Below are 18,343 nucleotides of genomic sequence, written 5' to 3' on the forward strand. Positions count from 1 at the left end.
TAATTCTGTTTCGATACAAATATGTGCTGCATATACGCAGTAATATCAGGACAGTAACATAATGTAAGATGAGAGTAACAAAGTTATGCTACATTTATATAGATATGATTGTAACAAATGTCATGTAACCCGTTAGCTCCATGTTACATAACCGTTAAGTTACTACATTCTAACAAATGTCATGTAACTAGTTAGCTCTATGTTACGTAACTGTTAGGTTATTACATTGTAACAAACGTTATGTTATTTGTTAGCTTAAAGTTACGTAACTGTTAGGTTATTACATTGTAACAAACGTTATGTTATTTGTTAGTTTTAAGTTACGTAAATGTTAGGTTTGTTGTTCAGTGGGGTGTCGAGTTACCAATACACCAAGCTGAATGTTTTAATGTCAATGCTGGTATATAATGATAATTAAAACTGGTGTCGAATGAAACTACAAATTATTATAATGTGGATAAAAAGAAAGTCTCAAGTTACTAGTACACGAAGCTAAAAGTATTAATGTTAAAACTTGTATCGGAAAAAGATTGAATTATTTTATGTAAAAGTAAAAGAAAAGTCGAGAGACGATCTAATGAAATCAAAAGAAGCAAGGTTTAGAAGAATCGATACCAGAAATCACTAACCTAATCTAAATGTGTCGATCGATGTTAAAACTATGAATAAAACTATGAAAAGACGATACCAGTATTAATAGAAAGTTATGAATAATCTGTAAATAATCTAATTTAATATCAGTACAAGCAAGGTATCAGTTTGGAAAGATCGATACCAGAAATCAGAAATCTAAAAATGTGTCGATGGGTGTAAAAAATATGAAAGGACGATACCACTAAAATACGAACCTAAAATTGTCAATCGAAAGAAAACTGAACTATTCCTAATTTAACGGTTTTAATATTGATATTCATCTTGAAAATTTAATGAATATATCTTCAACGAAATATTTAACCTAAAAATGTCATCATCAATGTCTAACCTGAAAAAATGCCATGTCATCTGAAAATGATGTCAATAATCTGAAAATCATCCATGTTCCACATAACTCAACAAAATGTCACCAATGTTTTTATAAAAACGTTCGTTGCATCACAGCGGAAACGGTTCTTTATCAATGAGCGCGTTGTATGCCTCACAGAACGCGGCGCGTCGTCGTGTCGAAAGTGGAAACCAATCAGAACTGCAACATAAGTGACCACAAGATTAAGCGCAATTCTGATTGGTTCTTCATCCTCTACACGACGATGCGCTGGACTCCGAGTTTACCATGGGGCTACTCGCGGCAACGCGAGGAAACTTGCAGGGAATGCGGGTGCGATGGAAAGGAATGCGGGTGCGAGGAAAGGAATGCTGACAGAAGACGATGATGATCACGTCGAGTGAGCGAAACATGACCTTGAATATATTCAAATTGGCGTAGCGTATAGTTGATAGCTCTAAAAAATCTGAAAAAATTACAGGCCTACAAAACGGAACGTACTTTCAATATGCCAAATATGAGTCCATAATAAGTTTTCTTATTCGAGAAAAAAATATTTATTGAATTGACGGGCCGAACTTTGGCGTAAAGTATTCGGTGCCATTCGCGCATGCTTTAAAATGTTTTCGGCGCGAAACTCTACCAACTTTCCTGATCTTACAATAATTTTTTGCAATTGTTTACACTTTTTAATCTTTTATTTCACCCTGTGATTACTCTTATTAAGAGAATTATCTTTTCTTGGAAATATTTTGTCGTATCTCTCATCGTTTACGAGAAATAAAAAGAAAACTGCAACAGGAATAATTTTCATGAGATGATTGGATCCATTCGAAATGATATTCTCCGCTGAAAAAAATGGTTTGTAACTCACCTAGATCCTGTGAATATCTTCCAAGTTTCTAAATTTTTTGAATTCCTGGGTTGGGAAACCTCCCTTGTAAGTCATAAATCCATGCTAAAGAAACAGGAGATTAATCGTCCACATCAGAAATTGAAAGTTTCATTATAATAAATGTTAAAAACATCTTGGGTATACACAAAAAAGCCGTGAATTTGTCTAATACGCTGCAGCATATCTTGATTACTATATAGCGGTATCAATAAATAACGCACAATACAATATTCTTAGTCCTAAACGGCATACCTTTTTTAAAGGCATTCCTAAAATATTCGCCCTTTGTATCAGTATCTACACACCAAGCACACTATGTATAGTTACACACACTGAAACAACATAATATGTAACAAAAGTCACTCTAAAGTTACTTTAATATTATATGATATCAAATTAGTACCCTTACGTAACATTTGTTACAAAACAGCATTGTAGTTTTATATTATTAATATAACACATAATATCCCGTTGTTATATCAATTATACATAGATGCTATGTATTAAGTATCATTTAAAATTGGTGTTGCTGTCATGTCTCAACTTTAGATTGGGGGTGTAAAACGAGATGCCACAGCCCGCAAATAAGTAAATCGGTATATTTGAATTCATCGCTAAATAATTTCTGAATGCATTTTTCATACGACTCGAAGAGAAGCGAAGCGCTAATCAATTACTTATCGTGAACATGTGCTATCAACCGAATATATTTATATTGAGTATACATGTAGAGTAAACGAGGGCAATCCCGGCCACCACAGTATCTATAGATATACAAGGATTATTCTAACCGAAACAAAGGAGTGCAAGCACTAACACGTTCTCTTTCTCCTGCACACTTGATCTTGCAGTCTGCAGGAAGCGTTCCTGAGTGATAGATGCATATTTGTTTTGCAAGATGCTGATGCAATATCACATAATTGCTACGTAAGAGATAAATATGACAAAAAATGGTTTAATTACTGTATATGTTATTGTACAGTTATCTAATTCTGATTGCATGACTGGGATTACCCGCAAATACCCTACGAGAAGAGAATCATAATAGTTACCCTTCTTATAATTCTAGTTGCTATTAAAACCATAGTGATCATTACTATTTTCTTCGGATAAATTGTGATGTCGGTATCTTCATTTACATCCTCTCCGACAACCTTTTGTAATTATAGATGTTGAAAAATCAATATTTCGTCAAGAAAACAACAAAGTGCGGTATTGATACATCTTGTGCGGATTATGGGCCCATCGGGAATGTACAGGGTGGGACACCCTAGATGGATGTGTGCGAAAAATTACTTGAAATTCCGCTGCTGCTAGGTCCCTACCTAACGTTTTATTTTTAAGTAATATTAAGAAAGAGACACTAAGCAGCGCGTCTCGTGTTCCAAAACGCTCCTAGAGACACACTCCCTCGTTCTTTATCTCCCCTTTGTTTCTCCGAGTACTTCCGCACCCCAAACTAGATAACAGCCCTAGAAAAAGTCAAACATTCAGATGCTCTGGAAAAGACGCTTTCCACCTGTTTCCCCTTCAACCTGTCCCCAAACCAATCACATGAGACATTTCCTTTCTCAATCTTAAAAACCCACCAATAAGCATCCTTCTCTGCATCTAGGAACATCCTGGTTTAGTATAAAAAGGCCCGCTCCGAAGGGCTCGCTCTCTGACTATCGAAGTTTGAAACTGTCTCCATGCTGTAACCTGCGTGCGAGGCACATGTAACTCTAGGCGAACACCAGTCCCCGTCAGGCGACTAGTCTACGAGTCATTCCTGTAAACCAAGAGGCACCGAAAATAAAGTATCTTTATTACTTTACTCGACGAGGTCTTTGGCTGGTTTCAACTATCTGGAAGCGAGTCCCAAAAACAAACCCACAAGGCCCGGTCCGATCGATATCCTCGGGCAACCGTTATCGCCGCTCCCGAGCAAACGATCCCCGACCTAACACTGCCCGGTATTGTCTTCATCGTGGCCATTATCAGCAGCATTTACCGCCAACATCGGTTAAACCCTTCTTTTTCTCAATTACCCAAATCCACCGTAACGAATTTATCAAAATAATTGTTTTATTTTGAATTATAAAGGATAATAGTTAAAGTATGTTATTTGATAAAAAATAAAGTTGTCATTGATATTTTCTGTTTTATTGCCTTCAAGACTTAACACGTTGAACGACCAGCGTAAATCGGTGGAGTTTCTCCCGGGGCCCACATCCGAGACTCGGAAGGTAAACAGCGCGATAAGTTGGAAGAGCGATACGATGCAATGCGTCGATTAAATCCCCTCAAAACACTTTCGGTGTACAAAAATTTAGCCTAGTAGAAAAATTAGCCTAGTGCATTTATCTTTATTCAATTAATTGCAAAAATAGCTCAAACTGCTCCCTACCCCTGAAAAGCACAAATCAACTATTTTTGCCAAATATAGTAGGACATTCATTCCATTAAAGTCTCAGCTAAAATCTTTTTGTCAAACGTCACAGTACATTTGGTTTCACGTATTTTGTATGTACAAAATTTTCTGCTTCCTCAAACCAAAGGCAAATATTAAAAACTATATCGAAACAAATAACAAAAATTAGGAACTAAATTTGAAAACAATACTTTTTTTGGCGAGCACCAAAATGATCATATGCTAGGAGTACACCTCGGGTGCTCGCCAAATAAAATATTGTTTTCAAATTTAGTTCCTAATTTTTTTATTTGTTTCGATATAGTTTTTAATATTTGTCTTCGGTTTGAGAAAGCAGAAAATCTTGTACATACAAAATACGTGAAACCAAATGTACTGACATTTGACAAAAAAAATCTAGCTGAGACTTTAATGGAATGAATGTTCTACTACATTTGGGAAAAATCGTTGATTTGAGTTTTTCAGGGGTAGGGAACGTAATCGTAATCGGGATCGTAATAAATTACACCTACCTTTTTATATACTTTCTGTCTAATCCCAATGTAGTTTGTACCCAGTTACCACACACTTTGCTTATTACCTGTCTAGGCAGTTCGAGCATTACAGGCCTATTTAGTAGCTGCTCGATTTGACTAACTAACTGTTCCAAAAAAGAATTTGGGGAGACTAGTAACTCGCCAGAAACTAGACCAAACTCTAATTCAAGATCTGCGCATAAGTTCGTAGCAGTTATATAGGTAACGGTTATATTTCTAAAAAAATACCGTGGTACCCTTGTATGAAGTGTATGTTACATCATTAGATATACTCTTATATAACTGAGTACGAATATAACATAACGTTTTATAACTGACAAGGAAACGTTCCCAAGTGTCCGCCCCCGATCTTATTGATTTTCATATATGTTGAAAAACACAAAAATCTAAGAGACACGTGTTTTTTTATATCTGCAATGGTCCACATTTAAGGAGCGAAACAACCCCCTAAAGTTTGGTGATAATTCAATTTTTATAATAATTTTCGTAGAAGCAGTGGGGGGATTTCGACGAAACTTGGTATAAACGTATTCCGTATAAGGACGGTGAAAACACAATATTATCCAACAATGCTACACCCCCCCAAGGGGGTGAACGATTATCGCTAATTCTATTTTTGTAAAAACAGTAAAAATCCAATTTTACCGTTTCACCAAGGAGATTGTATTACTAGTTGGAAACGGGTGATGACTGCGTCATCGGATCTGTTGCGAAACTATTTTAGTCGCTTAAACTTTATTTTAAATTTATTTATAAATAATTGCATGTTATGAAAATCAACGACATTTTGAGGAATTAATACGTTCACAAGATTTATGTAGAATGAATTGGTCACGATATAACTCAATGTAGCTAGGTGAAATATACCCGTATACCACCTACATTCATTGTTTACAACCGATGTGTAAATGTTTATTGGCAAAAAGCAAAAAATACGTATTTCTTCATTTTTTGTGAGCAATCATATGGCGTAAGTGGAACTTAAGTAGGAGTGCTTGTTTAATAGATATTACAAAAAAATGTCGCCTGAAGGGTAGTTCACCCCCTTGGGGGGTTGTAGCATTGCTGGACAATATTGTTTTCACCGTCCTTATACAGAATACGTTTATACCAAGTTTCGTCGAAATCCCTCCATTGCTTCTACGAAAATTATTATACAAATCGAATTTTTGCCAAACTTTGGGGGGTTGTTTCACCCCTTAAATGCGGACCATTGCAGATATAAAAAAACACGGGTCTCATAGATTTTTATATTGTTTAACATGTATGAAAATCAATAAGATCGGGGGCGGACACTTGGGAACGTTTCCTTGTGAGTACGAAATCGTAATATGAATTTTCGTACGTATAACATGTAGTATTTCACATTAAATGTTATAAAGAAATTTGTAACAGCCATATAGCTGTTCCGTAATTGAGTATATGATGGGTACTAGAAAGTAATAGGTGAACCATCTTCAATGTACTTTGAAATAATTATTCGCTGAATCGGCATCGTTATCGGTAAAACAGTATTGTCGTCCCACTCGTGGCCTCCTTAACTGAGTAGGCCACGAGTGGGGCACGGGTTGTTGTTGTTATTGAATTTGTTACTGAGTAATTTTTGCAAGAACAAATTTAGTATTTTGCATTAATCACTACAAATCCATATATACACTATTCCCTAGAGAAAATGAGGATAATGCTGGCCACTTAAACCTTCAAGGCAATAAAATAAAAAATATCAATGACAGGTTTATTTTTTTAATCAAATAAACAAACTACTACTCCTTTGCCCGATCCCACCAACCTCGGTTACAATGAGTTGCACGTTCCGTCACATTTTAACGGCGGGTTAATTTCCATTAACAGCCGTTTAGATTAACCAGTCAAGTTAGATCGTTTAACTTAAGTTGATCGAACTTCAGCCTAAAAACAGCATAAACATGAAGAAAACATGGGTTATATTCAGTATGTATTAACGTCTTCTTATGACGAAATATATGAAGGCGTTTATGATTTGATTTGCAATTTCTTAATATCGAAGTACGCTTGAACCTATTTTTTTTTTAAATCTTTCCCAAAGAACTTTCCTTCTTGAGGCTAGCGTCTGTAAATAACTTCTGGCATAAAGCTAGTGGGACTTCGTGTCACGACAAGGGCGGATCTGTCTTGCTTTCTAGTCGATCAGAGTGTCAGCCAATCACGCGAACGCGTTCACTGACAATTTAACTTACTTCGAACAATGTATTCACGAATCACACTCTAAATAAATATGGTGGAACAGTTACGTTTTTAACCAAAGAATAACTTAGACGGTAACTTTAATCTACGGTTAGGTAATCAATGATTTAACGGAGGTTGGAAGAACACAAGTCTGCAGGAGAAAGAGGACGTTTCAGTGCTTGCAATCCTTTATTTTGAGCTGGAATAATCCTTGTAATTCTATAGATATTGTAGGTGCCGGAATTGCCAATTGACCGGAATTGCCCTCGTTTAGCATGTGTTCCCGGACGCGTCGTTATCGTTGCAATTGTAATAATCCAACGCGTCCGTGCAATTAACATGATCCATTTCTTTCTTGTACACCAATATTTGACATCTGCGGGAATTATTCTGTTCCTTTCAGAATCGTTTCCAAAAACGCCAAAACCAGACGTAACGCCATGACGACGACAACAGGGGATCCGTCGAGTCTAAAGAGCCCGCCGTCCCTGTCAAGCGGCGACCTCGTGACTCGGTTTTTGGCAGCAACTCCACCCTACCTCTACAACGTCCCCCTGACCCCCCACAGCTTCTTCTTCAGCGAGATGCTGCGATCGTTCGTACAGGCAAAGGCGGAAGCGTCGCCGGTGCCCACGGGCTCGACTCCATCCAGGCGTCGCAAACGTTCTTGGCGAGAAGTCCGGGAACGTCCCCTGGAACTCACGACCAAGGAGAGACCCCATCATCAACGAGACGAGTACCAGCTTCAGCCCCGACAAGATGGTCACGAGAACCGAAAACGAGAGTGCTTACCGGAGGTGGAAGCGAAGGTCCATGCGGAGAGTTTCGAACAGAAGCCGGCCCTCGACGTGGACGTGCTGAAGCCTGTAGACGAGAATCGCGCGGAATTCATCAGGCACAGCAGAAGCTACTTCGACGACAGACAATCTCACTTCCGGCTGGACCAGGCCGTCCAAGAAACCGGAATCTACCAGGGAGATCCGCGGAAGTTGAAGCCCGAGGAGCCGCCTCCTGGAGAACGGAAGTCCTCGTGCACCGAAAGACCCGAGTTCGAGGAAAGGGCCAGGGCCAACAGTGACCTTGGATTTTTGCCTGATCAGAAGCAAGGAAAGCTGGACTTTGCATCGAGGAACTTCTTGGGGGCTCGAGGGGACGAAATACCTCCGGGATCCTTGAAGAACTTCGGACTTCCGGCCAACGTGCCCAATCCAGAATTCCTGCCGAATCCGCTCTGGTATCCTCCCTACCACATGTCGCAGTCTTATTCCGGGATCGATCCAATGCACTTCTTCATTGACCTTCACGTCTCGGGCCACATTTGGGACCGAAAACTGAACGAAAGGCAACTTCCGTTCAAGAGCAAGCATAGCTCCGCTTTCAGCGTGCCCCAGTCGAAGGAGTACAATCGACCCCTCAACCTCACCAGAGACGAGGCCACCACCTCTAGGGGTGGCGAAGAGAACTCCAAGGGCACACATTATATCTTAAAAAATCTTACGAGGACTTACAAGGATATCAGGGATGCCGAGAAACTGACCAGGACGGACCGCGATGGTGAGCAGGACGAAGAGGACAGACGCAGTGATTCCGAAGGTGAGATCGAGTTCGTTTCGGTATTAATGTGTATAGTTCTAACATTTCCCATTCAAGATAAAATTGATCCAGAAATCTATTCCAGTAGATTATTCTGCACGCTTTGTCCGCGATAGACGATTAAAATGAATATAATATTAACTGCGGAACGAAAAAAAATCAAAACACCCCACTCGCCAAAAAACTGTAAAGGCTCGCGGACATCTATAGCTGGGGCGGGCCGCAGTGCATCGCAATGTTCCGTCTATAATTTGCGATAGTCCATGTAGAATCAATCAAATCATTCCTATGCGGATCTTTGCAATGCAATGCGCTGCGATCCGCCCTGGCACAATGTGCCTTTACCCTTCGAAGTTATACATATTTGATAATCACGTATATTGTTTAGTATAATTAGAGTAGACTATGACCATATCTCGGTAATTACAAGTATTTTTTAAACAAAAATTGAATTTCTTTACGTTATTCTAAACAGTATTTGCTAGTCTCCGAATTGCACGATTTTTATTTTTAGTTATTGCGATGTTCTTTACGAGCAGGGTGCATTACATGATGATATATTTTAAGATTCATTAAGGCAAAGGGGCTTCGATTTCTTCCACTGTTTCACGATTTTTCTACTGTATTCTTTTTTCTGGACAGGATAATCTATTATTCGTGATTCTTTTCACGGTTTTCAGCGAACGAATCGCTCGAGAAGGAGGGGGTCTCGTCGTCCAGTCAGGCCGACGAAAAGAGGGACCTACGAGCTCTAATCGACCTCGAGTTGGTCGTCGATTACGTGAAAGAGCCGAAAAGCGATCACCTCTCGTCGAAGCAAACACCGCAAATAACGGAGTAATCTCCGAAACGAGAGGCGGCGTCAGTTTCCGCCATCTCTGTAAAATAGATGCTAGCATTGATATCTCCGTAGGGACTTCGCAGTCCTTCCGTCACCTTGAAGATACACTTTGAACGACGCCATTGCTAGCCACCTGGACCGTGTCGCAAGGTGACTCGTCAAGCGAGATAAATCCGAAGTACTCTACAGGAATCTACTAGGAAGTAAGGAATAAACGATTATACGCGCCCCGGAAGAGGTCCCTGCCCGAGTAGGAACTAAAAGAAAATTTTACTCCGGCACCAAAGCGCATTCGAAAAGAATTATCAACGCTACATTTCGCAACTTTTAATAAACTTCCGTACACAGAAAAAAATGTTTGGTTGTAGTTACTATAAAACTACTATTTTCTTCAGTGAAATACGACACCAATGGAATTTTCTTTAGTTGCTGCAAATAAATTTTTTTCACTAGAACGATAGAAAATATTTCTGTCAACTAAAACTTTAACAATAAGCATGTAGTTATAGTAATCGCAAAATGTACCAAATAATACAAAGTTGCAAGAATGGAATATTTTATTGCGTTATAATTCAATTTAATTGTTACACTGAGGGAGAAATTTAGTAAAGTTAACTTATTTTTTCAACTACAAATGTAGTAACAGTGATTAAATTTTTTTTTACTTTTTGGAAGTAATAAAATCAACAATTCTATATTTACCAGTGTTTTTCAGTAACGATAACAAAAATTTGGGATAATAGACGTTACTGTTGGAGTAACCTTCTTCGCGTAAAGCTGAAGTGTCGGCATTTACTACAATTGAATAAAAGAGTATTACTACGTAAATGTATCAAACGGTAACGAGTCTTATAGAACCAAACTATCAGCATTACTTGCGATAAAGCCCTGCCACCTATCGGTCCTGTCGAAACTAACTTGAATAAGAACTTAAGTAACGGTCGGTACAAACTGGAAGTTGATATAATCAAGCTGCAATAGTAAGATAACTAGGTTGTATTAAGTAAAAAGTTCATTTCATGACACTACTGTAAAGAAGTTGCTGAAACATAACCTCTATAGCAAAATAACCATACTAACTGATAGTATAATTTATGAGTTACGTTCCCTACGGCTTTTGTTGCCAAATTATTTTGTTAACATAAGATCGCAAATAGTTTTAGGAGCTGTAAACTATAATTTCATCTACTATTATCCATTGACATGATTTTTTTAGTAACTACAACTAAATGTTTGTTTTTGAGTGCACCGCACATGAAGAAAAAACCAGAAATCAGAACTCAGGAAAGACATTCTTTTTTAATCACACATACCATTTCGAGAATTTCTTCAAGACACGAAATTCACATTTAAGGAAATCGGCCGTTTAAGTGGAGCAGGATTTTGGTGTTTGTAGGCCCTATGCACTTATAAAATGTAAAAAAGGAATAAACACCAATTAAGGTACGGCAATTGTTATTTAATGTAATTCTGAAGTTTCCGATAAATTAAACTTTGGTCTCGCAATTTCTTCCCCTGTTTCCTTTGTTTTTCAAAGTGGTTCCTTGTACCCAGGCTTTAGGTAAGTTTCTTGTATGTTGGATCAGAAATTTCTTGTGAATGTCGTGTAGGTACACGTATCTTTAACTGTCAGATCTCCAAGAAATAGTTTCTTTATGCAAAATATGTTTTAGAAAGTCACACAGCAGCATCATTTCGCGCGTCGTGCTACTTTTGCATTGATTTATTCAATCCGAAACACATCTCCGCAGATGAGCGATTTGTGAGACGTCTCGGCTTAGTTATCACTGAATTTTATGCACTTTAGAACCATTAAACCATATCATGCATTGCAGAATTCCGTAAAGCGATAAAACGCAACATTCCACGTGAAGGACTATTTCGAATTCTACCCTGTATGTAACATCTCTGTAAATAACTATATTATATAGCGAGGTTCGGACTGCTTGTTGCTCCAAGCATACGTGCAACGTAATAATTAAAAAAAATAATAACAGGAAGATCGCGCGCAGATGTGATTAACTGCTGAGAATCCGACGAAACCCGAGTTGCACTTTCGGCAGGAAGGATCACGAAGAACCAAGTTTGCTTAGGACTTGTGTCCAGCCCAAGTAGCGAATGGAGAGCGCGCGATTGGAATTCGCTTTGGAGGGCTTCTGGTAAACAAGTCGGGATCGATTTTCATTAATTGCATGGTAGTCTTAGATAAAGCGGAGACACTTCAACGATGGGACGTTAATAGTAAGTGCTAGCTGCCGATCGTGCTTGATGGTTCTCCATCTTAATATAAGTGATCTCTCTACTTATAACATTCTCTCCGCGATATAAAAAATACACTTACGATACATCAAATATCGTAGAATTCATTTAATTGGAAATGAGCCTACCTTAAGGTGAAGTGAAACACGTCGAGGAACTTGATCAACGTCGATAAAGAAGATTTTTCTAAATGCCTACGTTGCCAACGTTCGTATTTACATTAACAGCTGTATCGAATTATATTGGGTAACGTCCCAAATGGCATACTCCACCTGTCGTTTTCGTATAATAATTATAAAGAAATCGAAGTAAAACTCCAGAAATCCTCTGGATTCATGCTTTCTGAGGCCCTAATTGACTGCAGTGGTACCCCCTGCGCCATCTGTGATTTCCAGGTCAATTAAATTTTCACTCCGAAACCTCGTATTACCATCCTTTTGGCATAGAAGCGCATGCAACACTTTTTTTGCCTTTATCCCGTTCAAATGCGAGTTTATCGGTTACCAGAGTGTTCTAAATTGTCGTAAAATTGTCCTGACCCTTTCGTTTCTCATATCAGAGCCTTCGATAATTGTATATCGATCGAAATATGAGAGCCTGACGCCATTTTGATTCTGGTCTGGGCTAAGTAAAAAAATTTGTTCCAAAAACCCAAATTTTTAATGTGTCAGGACAATTCTTAGATGATCAGGAGTGATGTGTCAAAGTTTCGGACAGTTTGATCTAATACCCTTAAAAAAAAGTGTTGTATTCGAATCGACTGATTTCAAGGGGGTTTCACTGCACCTTAATATAAGTGATCTTTCTACGAATAACATTCTCTCCGCGATAAAAAAAAATACACTTACGATACATCAAATATCGTAGAATTCATTTAATTGGAAATGAGCCTACCTTAAATACTGATAATCTAATAATTGTACATCGATGGAACAGAAGTCAATTAAAAACGAATCAAAATCTCTTAGGTTTTACCTTCTTCCTCGGCATTGATTACACGTAATTGTACATACTTAAATATAATTAGCACTTATTATTGGCGCGATTTTTCATGAGTTATATTAACAAAACATAAGTTTCGGAGAAAAATTGATTTATTCAACTGAAGTGGAAATTCCCTTCGACGAAGTTGCACGCGAATGATTAACTTGGATTTATTTCGAGGACATTAAATCTAATTAAGTTTGGATAAAAGACATTGAACGTTCCACCTTCTTTGTCGCAATCGACAATAAATAATGATGTAACACCCTAAGGCTTTGTCAAAAAATAACAATGCCAATATTAACAGAATATCGTGACATTATCTTTTTTGATTTTCCATTTCCCTTCAAAACCATTTCACATAAATGGCACTTCTTATTAAATCGATTAACGATCAACCGTCTAACGGCACGTATCGTCGCAAAATGTAAAACAAGTTTAGAGTGAAACAAAATCATTACCCAAGGAAGTAACACGTCGACGGATTGCCAAGAGCCGAGAATAATAATTGCAGCAGTATGTCACCATTATCTTCTTTGGCCTTCGAAAAAGAAAAGAGCCGTAAGACGCTTGCGCCTGTAAAAAGTAACGGCGAGCTCGCGGGACCTCCCTTGGCAGACCTTACCTCTTTTTCCCTCCCTTTTGCCTCAATGTGCCGCCTCGTTATATTCGCGAGAGCCCTTAACGCCGCAATGGCGTAAACGTGAACACTAAGTATGCGCCAGGTGAAACCTTACGCGGAATGCCGATCTCATCCAGACTCCCTCCCCGGTCGTTATTATTTGGCCAATAGGCTTTCATTATGCGTCTTGGGCCTCTGCTTTTAACCTACGGCCTTTCTTCCTAATGCGGCCTTCGTTCCCGTTTTTTACCACCCTCCCAGCACCCTCGACATTTCCGCGCGCTCTCCGACCTCGTCGCATAAAGAAACCGAGCCGAGTCTATCGGAGGGAGACACGAGTGCTCGTTCTCGGGACTCCTCTGCGAATTCCATCGATCTGACCAGAAAATTGAGAAAAAGGTCAACTTCTTCGCATACCGTTTGCCATTTTTTTCTTTTCAATCCGTTAGAATGAGGAATAAATCCATGAGAATATGAACTCCATCGATTTGACCACTAATTCAAGGAAAAGTCAATTTCTTCACCTATATAGCAGTTCCTTTTTTTCTTTTTCTTTAGCATATTTGGAAGGGGCCCGAATATTTCTTCTCCGAGTTTCGATACAAATTTCATCGATCTACCAATGAAATTGAGAAAAGGTTAATTTATTTATATGCCATTTTCTGACGTCTATTTTTTTTTTATTCATTAAAACGAAGCGCGAGTGGCTCCTCCGGCTCTTCCGCGAATTGCATTTATCTAACCATTAAATTGAGAAGAACTCAATTTCTTTACATATCAGTTACTGAATACTTTTTTCAAATTTGTTCGAGGCGACGCGAATTCCGTCGGACTGACTAGTAATTCAATAAAAGTTTAATTTCTTCACATATGAGTTGCTGATTTCTCTTCTTTTTTTTTTTGTAACGTATTAAAACGAAACGCGAATATTTCCAGAACTCCTCCGCAAATACCGTCGATCTTCCTATTAAGGTGAAGTGAAACATTCTTTAAATCAGTCGATTCGAATACAACACTTTTTTTTAAGGGTATTAGACCAAACTGTCCAAAACTTTGACACATCACTCCTGATCATCTAAGAATTGTCCTGACACATTCAAAATTTGGATTTTTCAACAAAATTTTTTAACTCAGTCCAGACCAGAACCAAAATGGCGTCGAGCTCTCATATTTGGATCAATATACAAATATCGAAGGCTCTGATATGAGAATCGAAAGGGTCAGGACAATTTTACGACAATTTAGAACACTCTGGTAATCAATAAACACGCATTTGAACGGGATAAAGGCAAAAAAAGTGTTGTATGCGCTTCTTTGCTAAATCGATGGTAATACGAGGTCTTGGAGTGAAAATTTAATTGACCTGGAAATCACAGATGGCGCAGGGGTTCCCTCCGCAGTCAATTAGGGCCCCAGAAAGCACGAATCCAGAGGATTTCTGGAGCTTTATAATTATTGTACGAAAACGGCAGGTGGAGTATGCCATTTAGTATAATACCCAATATAATTCGGTACAGCTGTCAATATAGAAACAAACGTCGGCAACGTAGGCATTTAGAAAAATCTTCTTTATCGACCTCGATCAAGTTTATCGATGTGTTTCACTTCACCTTAAACCAAAAAATGTTTAATTTCTTTCTGTCAGTTACTTCCTACCCTTTTCTTTAACGTTTTGGAAGGAGGCGCGAATATTTTTTCCCAAGACTCATCCGTGAATTCTATTCTGACTGTTAAATTGTAATAGGTTTATTTCTTCACATATCAATTACTGACTGGTGTTTTCAATTTCACTTAATTACTCGTTCCTAAAACCGAAACCTATCTGATAATTAAATTAAGAAAAGGCACTTTTTACTACATAAGCATTTTGATGTATTTCTTGCTGAACGTTTTCGTTCTTAATGGCGTTCACCACCAAAAGGACGACGATGACTTCAACCGCTAGATGGCGTTAACATCGAATTCAGTGGGAGGTAACCACAATGTTCTTGCTCTTGCTCTAACGAGAGAGGCGAAACACTGTATTGGCGATGTTTACCGAGGCACGACAAATATGTGCGTCACCCTACACATGTAGAACCCACGTAACGGCTAGACGGCTGTGGACTAGGCGCTTCGTGTGTGTCGTCACACGGACGCACGCACACGCTAGTTTGACGTCCGCCTAGATTCGGCAACAATTACTCAGGAGACCTCAAATCACTCATTCCGATCTTGAAAATCACGAAAAAGGTGCTTCATGGAGACAACGATTCCGAGCGTATTTCTCAACCAATCGAGTTCAACGAGTGTTCGTTTAAAAGATAAAATGTGATCTGTGTTTATATCCATTTTCGATGAGTGGTCATTTTCATATTAAAAAAAGCAACAACATAATTTACATGCCCTTTAAACTAGGAAGGTGTTTATTTATCAAAAATCGTCCCCACATAAACGCGCGTCAACATTTTATCTTTAAAATAAGCACTCGTTGAACTCGATCGGTTGAAAAACGTTGGAAATCGTTATTCCCGGGCAAAATCGCTGGAGTGGGGAGCACCCTTAAGGAATTTTTTTGAAACTAATGTTATTTAACCAAAGATATCGTTCGCAGCAAACAACTGTACTGCATTCAATCGGTCAATACGTAATAAATCATATTATTAACTATTTTTATTGTAGAAAGTTACATTCGAAATCTCCTAAAGTCTAAGGTGACATGATATAAGAAATGGATATTTAATTTAGATACTTTAATTCCGATCTGGACATGACGTGAAAAAAGCCTGAGGTGATAACTTTAAATTCAGTTTTTCTTTAATAGAATAATTGAAGATGTATAAAATATGTGAAAAGCTGTACATTGAAACCCCCACAAGATATTTCTGCAAAGAGTTCATATTCGTTACATTCGTAGCCGGTGATTATTCGAAGCTCTAAAATGACTTCCCCTCTGCGACCTACGCAATTGAACTTGTGAAGCTTCCAATTTTGTCGAGAATTAAAAAAATTCTCTCCATCTCGAAAACTCTGCCAGGGTCCTGGAACTGTTCTATAGAAAAAACTGGGTCGCTAAATTTCCCTGCTGGTCCAGGAATAATTCTCCGGAAGGATGTAGGAAATCACCTGTTTCAAGGAAAATGAATTATACCTCTGACATTTCATTTCGCAGCCAATTATTACATATTACAGGAATAGATAAAATGAAAATAGTTAATAAAATGTACGTTTTAACGAGGATGCTCAGGATTCCCAGCATCTTCTTCGTCCAGATCACCGACTACGAAATTCAAATCCAAATCGCGAGAGGATCGTTCGTATTTGTCGACAATCCGGAATCACTTTGCCTAATGCTGTCCAAACTATCAAGGTAATATGCGCGACCACTCGCAGTACCGATAGAACCCGTAATTGCCATAATGCAAACAATTTCCCAAGCCGAGTTGTTGGTGATGCGCGCCGACCGACCCAGGATGAAACGAAGAGGATCCTCTCGAAATGTAGAAGACCCTGTGCTTTTCTCGGCTGACATCGAGTTTTAATCTGCGACAAGAAGCTTACACGATGCTGCATAATGTTAATTATTCAATCTGCAAACAGGGTAGAGGATTATAAACGCAGCTGCGACTGTTAAATGATTCAGGGACTAGAGGCGCCGGGGTTTTCTTTCTCTCTTCTAGATCGAACATACACGAGAGACAGAGAGAGAAAGAGAGATGCCTTGCAATGTATTTAATATTTCAAGAGGTGACTTGAAAGTGATGCTGACAAATTAATAAACTGGACTAAGGGACAGAATCGAATTAAACACAAAATTGGGAATTTGTAGATCGGTTAAGTCGATTTAGAACTTCCTGCATCCCTTCCTGATCCAAAGGGTTGTTAAAAAATGTGCACGATTAATATAAGAGAGGATTATTTACCTCCGACATTAAGGACAATTATATATATTTTTTTCCTATCGGAACCAGTCAGTTTTTAATTCAGTTATATTTTTGTCAATTTAATGCAGGTATTAATCTAATTAGCATCGAGAATAACAAACGAAATAGTGTAAAAAAATGTATTTCTTACTTTAAATTTCAACAAATATGTTATTTCCAAGTTAACTTACTGTGCAACAATAGCTGTGAAGATCTGTTGCAAACTGTTGAAATATGTACACGCAATGAACACCCTTCGTATTATGATCATATTCAATTAATACGAATAAATGCAATAGAAATACGAAACTTATTTCATGTGTGTTGGCATTTGCGGATAGAATGAAACGATATTAGGGAATATATCCAATGTTGTTTTCAAATTAAGACTTGAGTGAATCACTAAACCGGTCAAATGACTGGTTACGGTTAAAATACAGTGTTGCAAAAAAGATGCACCCGATTTCAATACGTTTTAGAATAGAAATCGTATAGATTTTTTTGCAACCCCCTCTACATATAGTATACATGCATCTCGGAATAAACTATGAGGGAAAATAGACGGATCATTTAGACTTTGATGTAACATTTGATTTATGCAGGCCATCGGTTTAATTTGTTGACCAATGTTGGAGTTTCATCCCAATACAGGGACAGATGACATCCCTGCATTACTAACACCGTTAAATTCCATGGAGGTGTGAGAAGTGATTTCCCGCACGTTAGAGAAGGGACTTTCATGGAGGTATTACCCTATCGTTTCAGAGGCACCTCGTACTCGTCGTCGCGTATAATGTCGTTCGAGGAAGAGGAAAAAGAGAGCACCTGACAAAGGTTAGCCGCGACCACGGTATTAAAAACGACCTTTTCCAAAGGATCGTTTCCACTGACGGGAGTGCATTGCAGCAAGTTCTGAATAATGCATGAAATTTGTACCCCCGGAATCGAATCGCTCCTCGTCACCAGCGGCACGAGGACAAGAGAGCGGGCATAAATCTAAATAATTTCAGCCCTCGAATTTTTATTATTCCTATAGTGGAACCACCCCAATGAATATGCATAGGAGGCGCAACTCCACACTTCTCTCGAGAGTCCCACCTTCCTCGGCTGT

General features: G+C 38.5%; 1 protein-coding gene across 1 annotated transcript; it reads left to right on the forward strand.

The window, feature by feature from the left end:
* Nucleotides 1–7,471: 7,471 nt before the first annotated feature.
* Nucleotides 7,472–9,704, forward strand: LOC105697188. Its single transcript, XM_012420282.1, has 2 exons — nucleotides 7,472–8,624; nucleotides 9,305–9,704. Exons 1-2 carry the CDS (start codon nucleotides 7,472–7,474, stop codon nucleotides 9,463–9,465), a joined length of 1,314 nt encoding a protein of 437 aa, XP_012275705.1. The 3' UTR covers nucleotides 9,466–9,704.
* The last annotated feature ends 8,639 nt before the right edge of the window (nucleotides 9,705–18,343 follow it).

This window comes from Orussus abietinus, unplaced genomic scaffold, assembly GCF_000612105.2.
Source record: "Orussus abietinus isolate OABI.00-Male unplaced genomic scaffold, Oabi_2.0 scaffold148, whole genome shotgun sequence".
NCBI classification, from domain to species: Eukaryota; Metazoa; Arthropoda; class Insecta; order Hymenoptera; family Orussidae; genus Orussus; species Orussus abietinus.

Bases quoted from the DNA above. Each gene is read 5' to 3' on its own strand.
- LOC105697188 (XM_012420282.1), top strand. From the start codon at position 7,472: ATGACGACGACAACAGGGGATCCGTCGAGTCTAAAGAGCCCGCCGTCC. The intron at 8,625-9,304 runs GTGAGATCGAGT...CACGGTTTTCAG, and splicing joins CAGACGCAGTGATTCCGAAG to CGAACGAATCGCTCGAGAAG.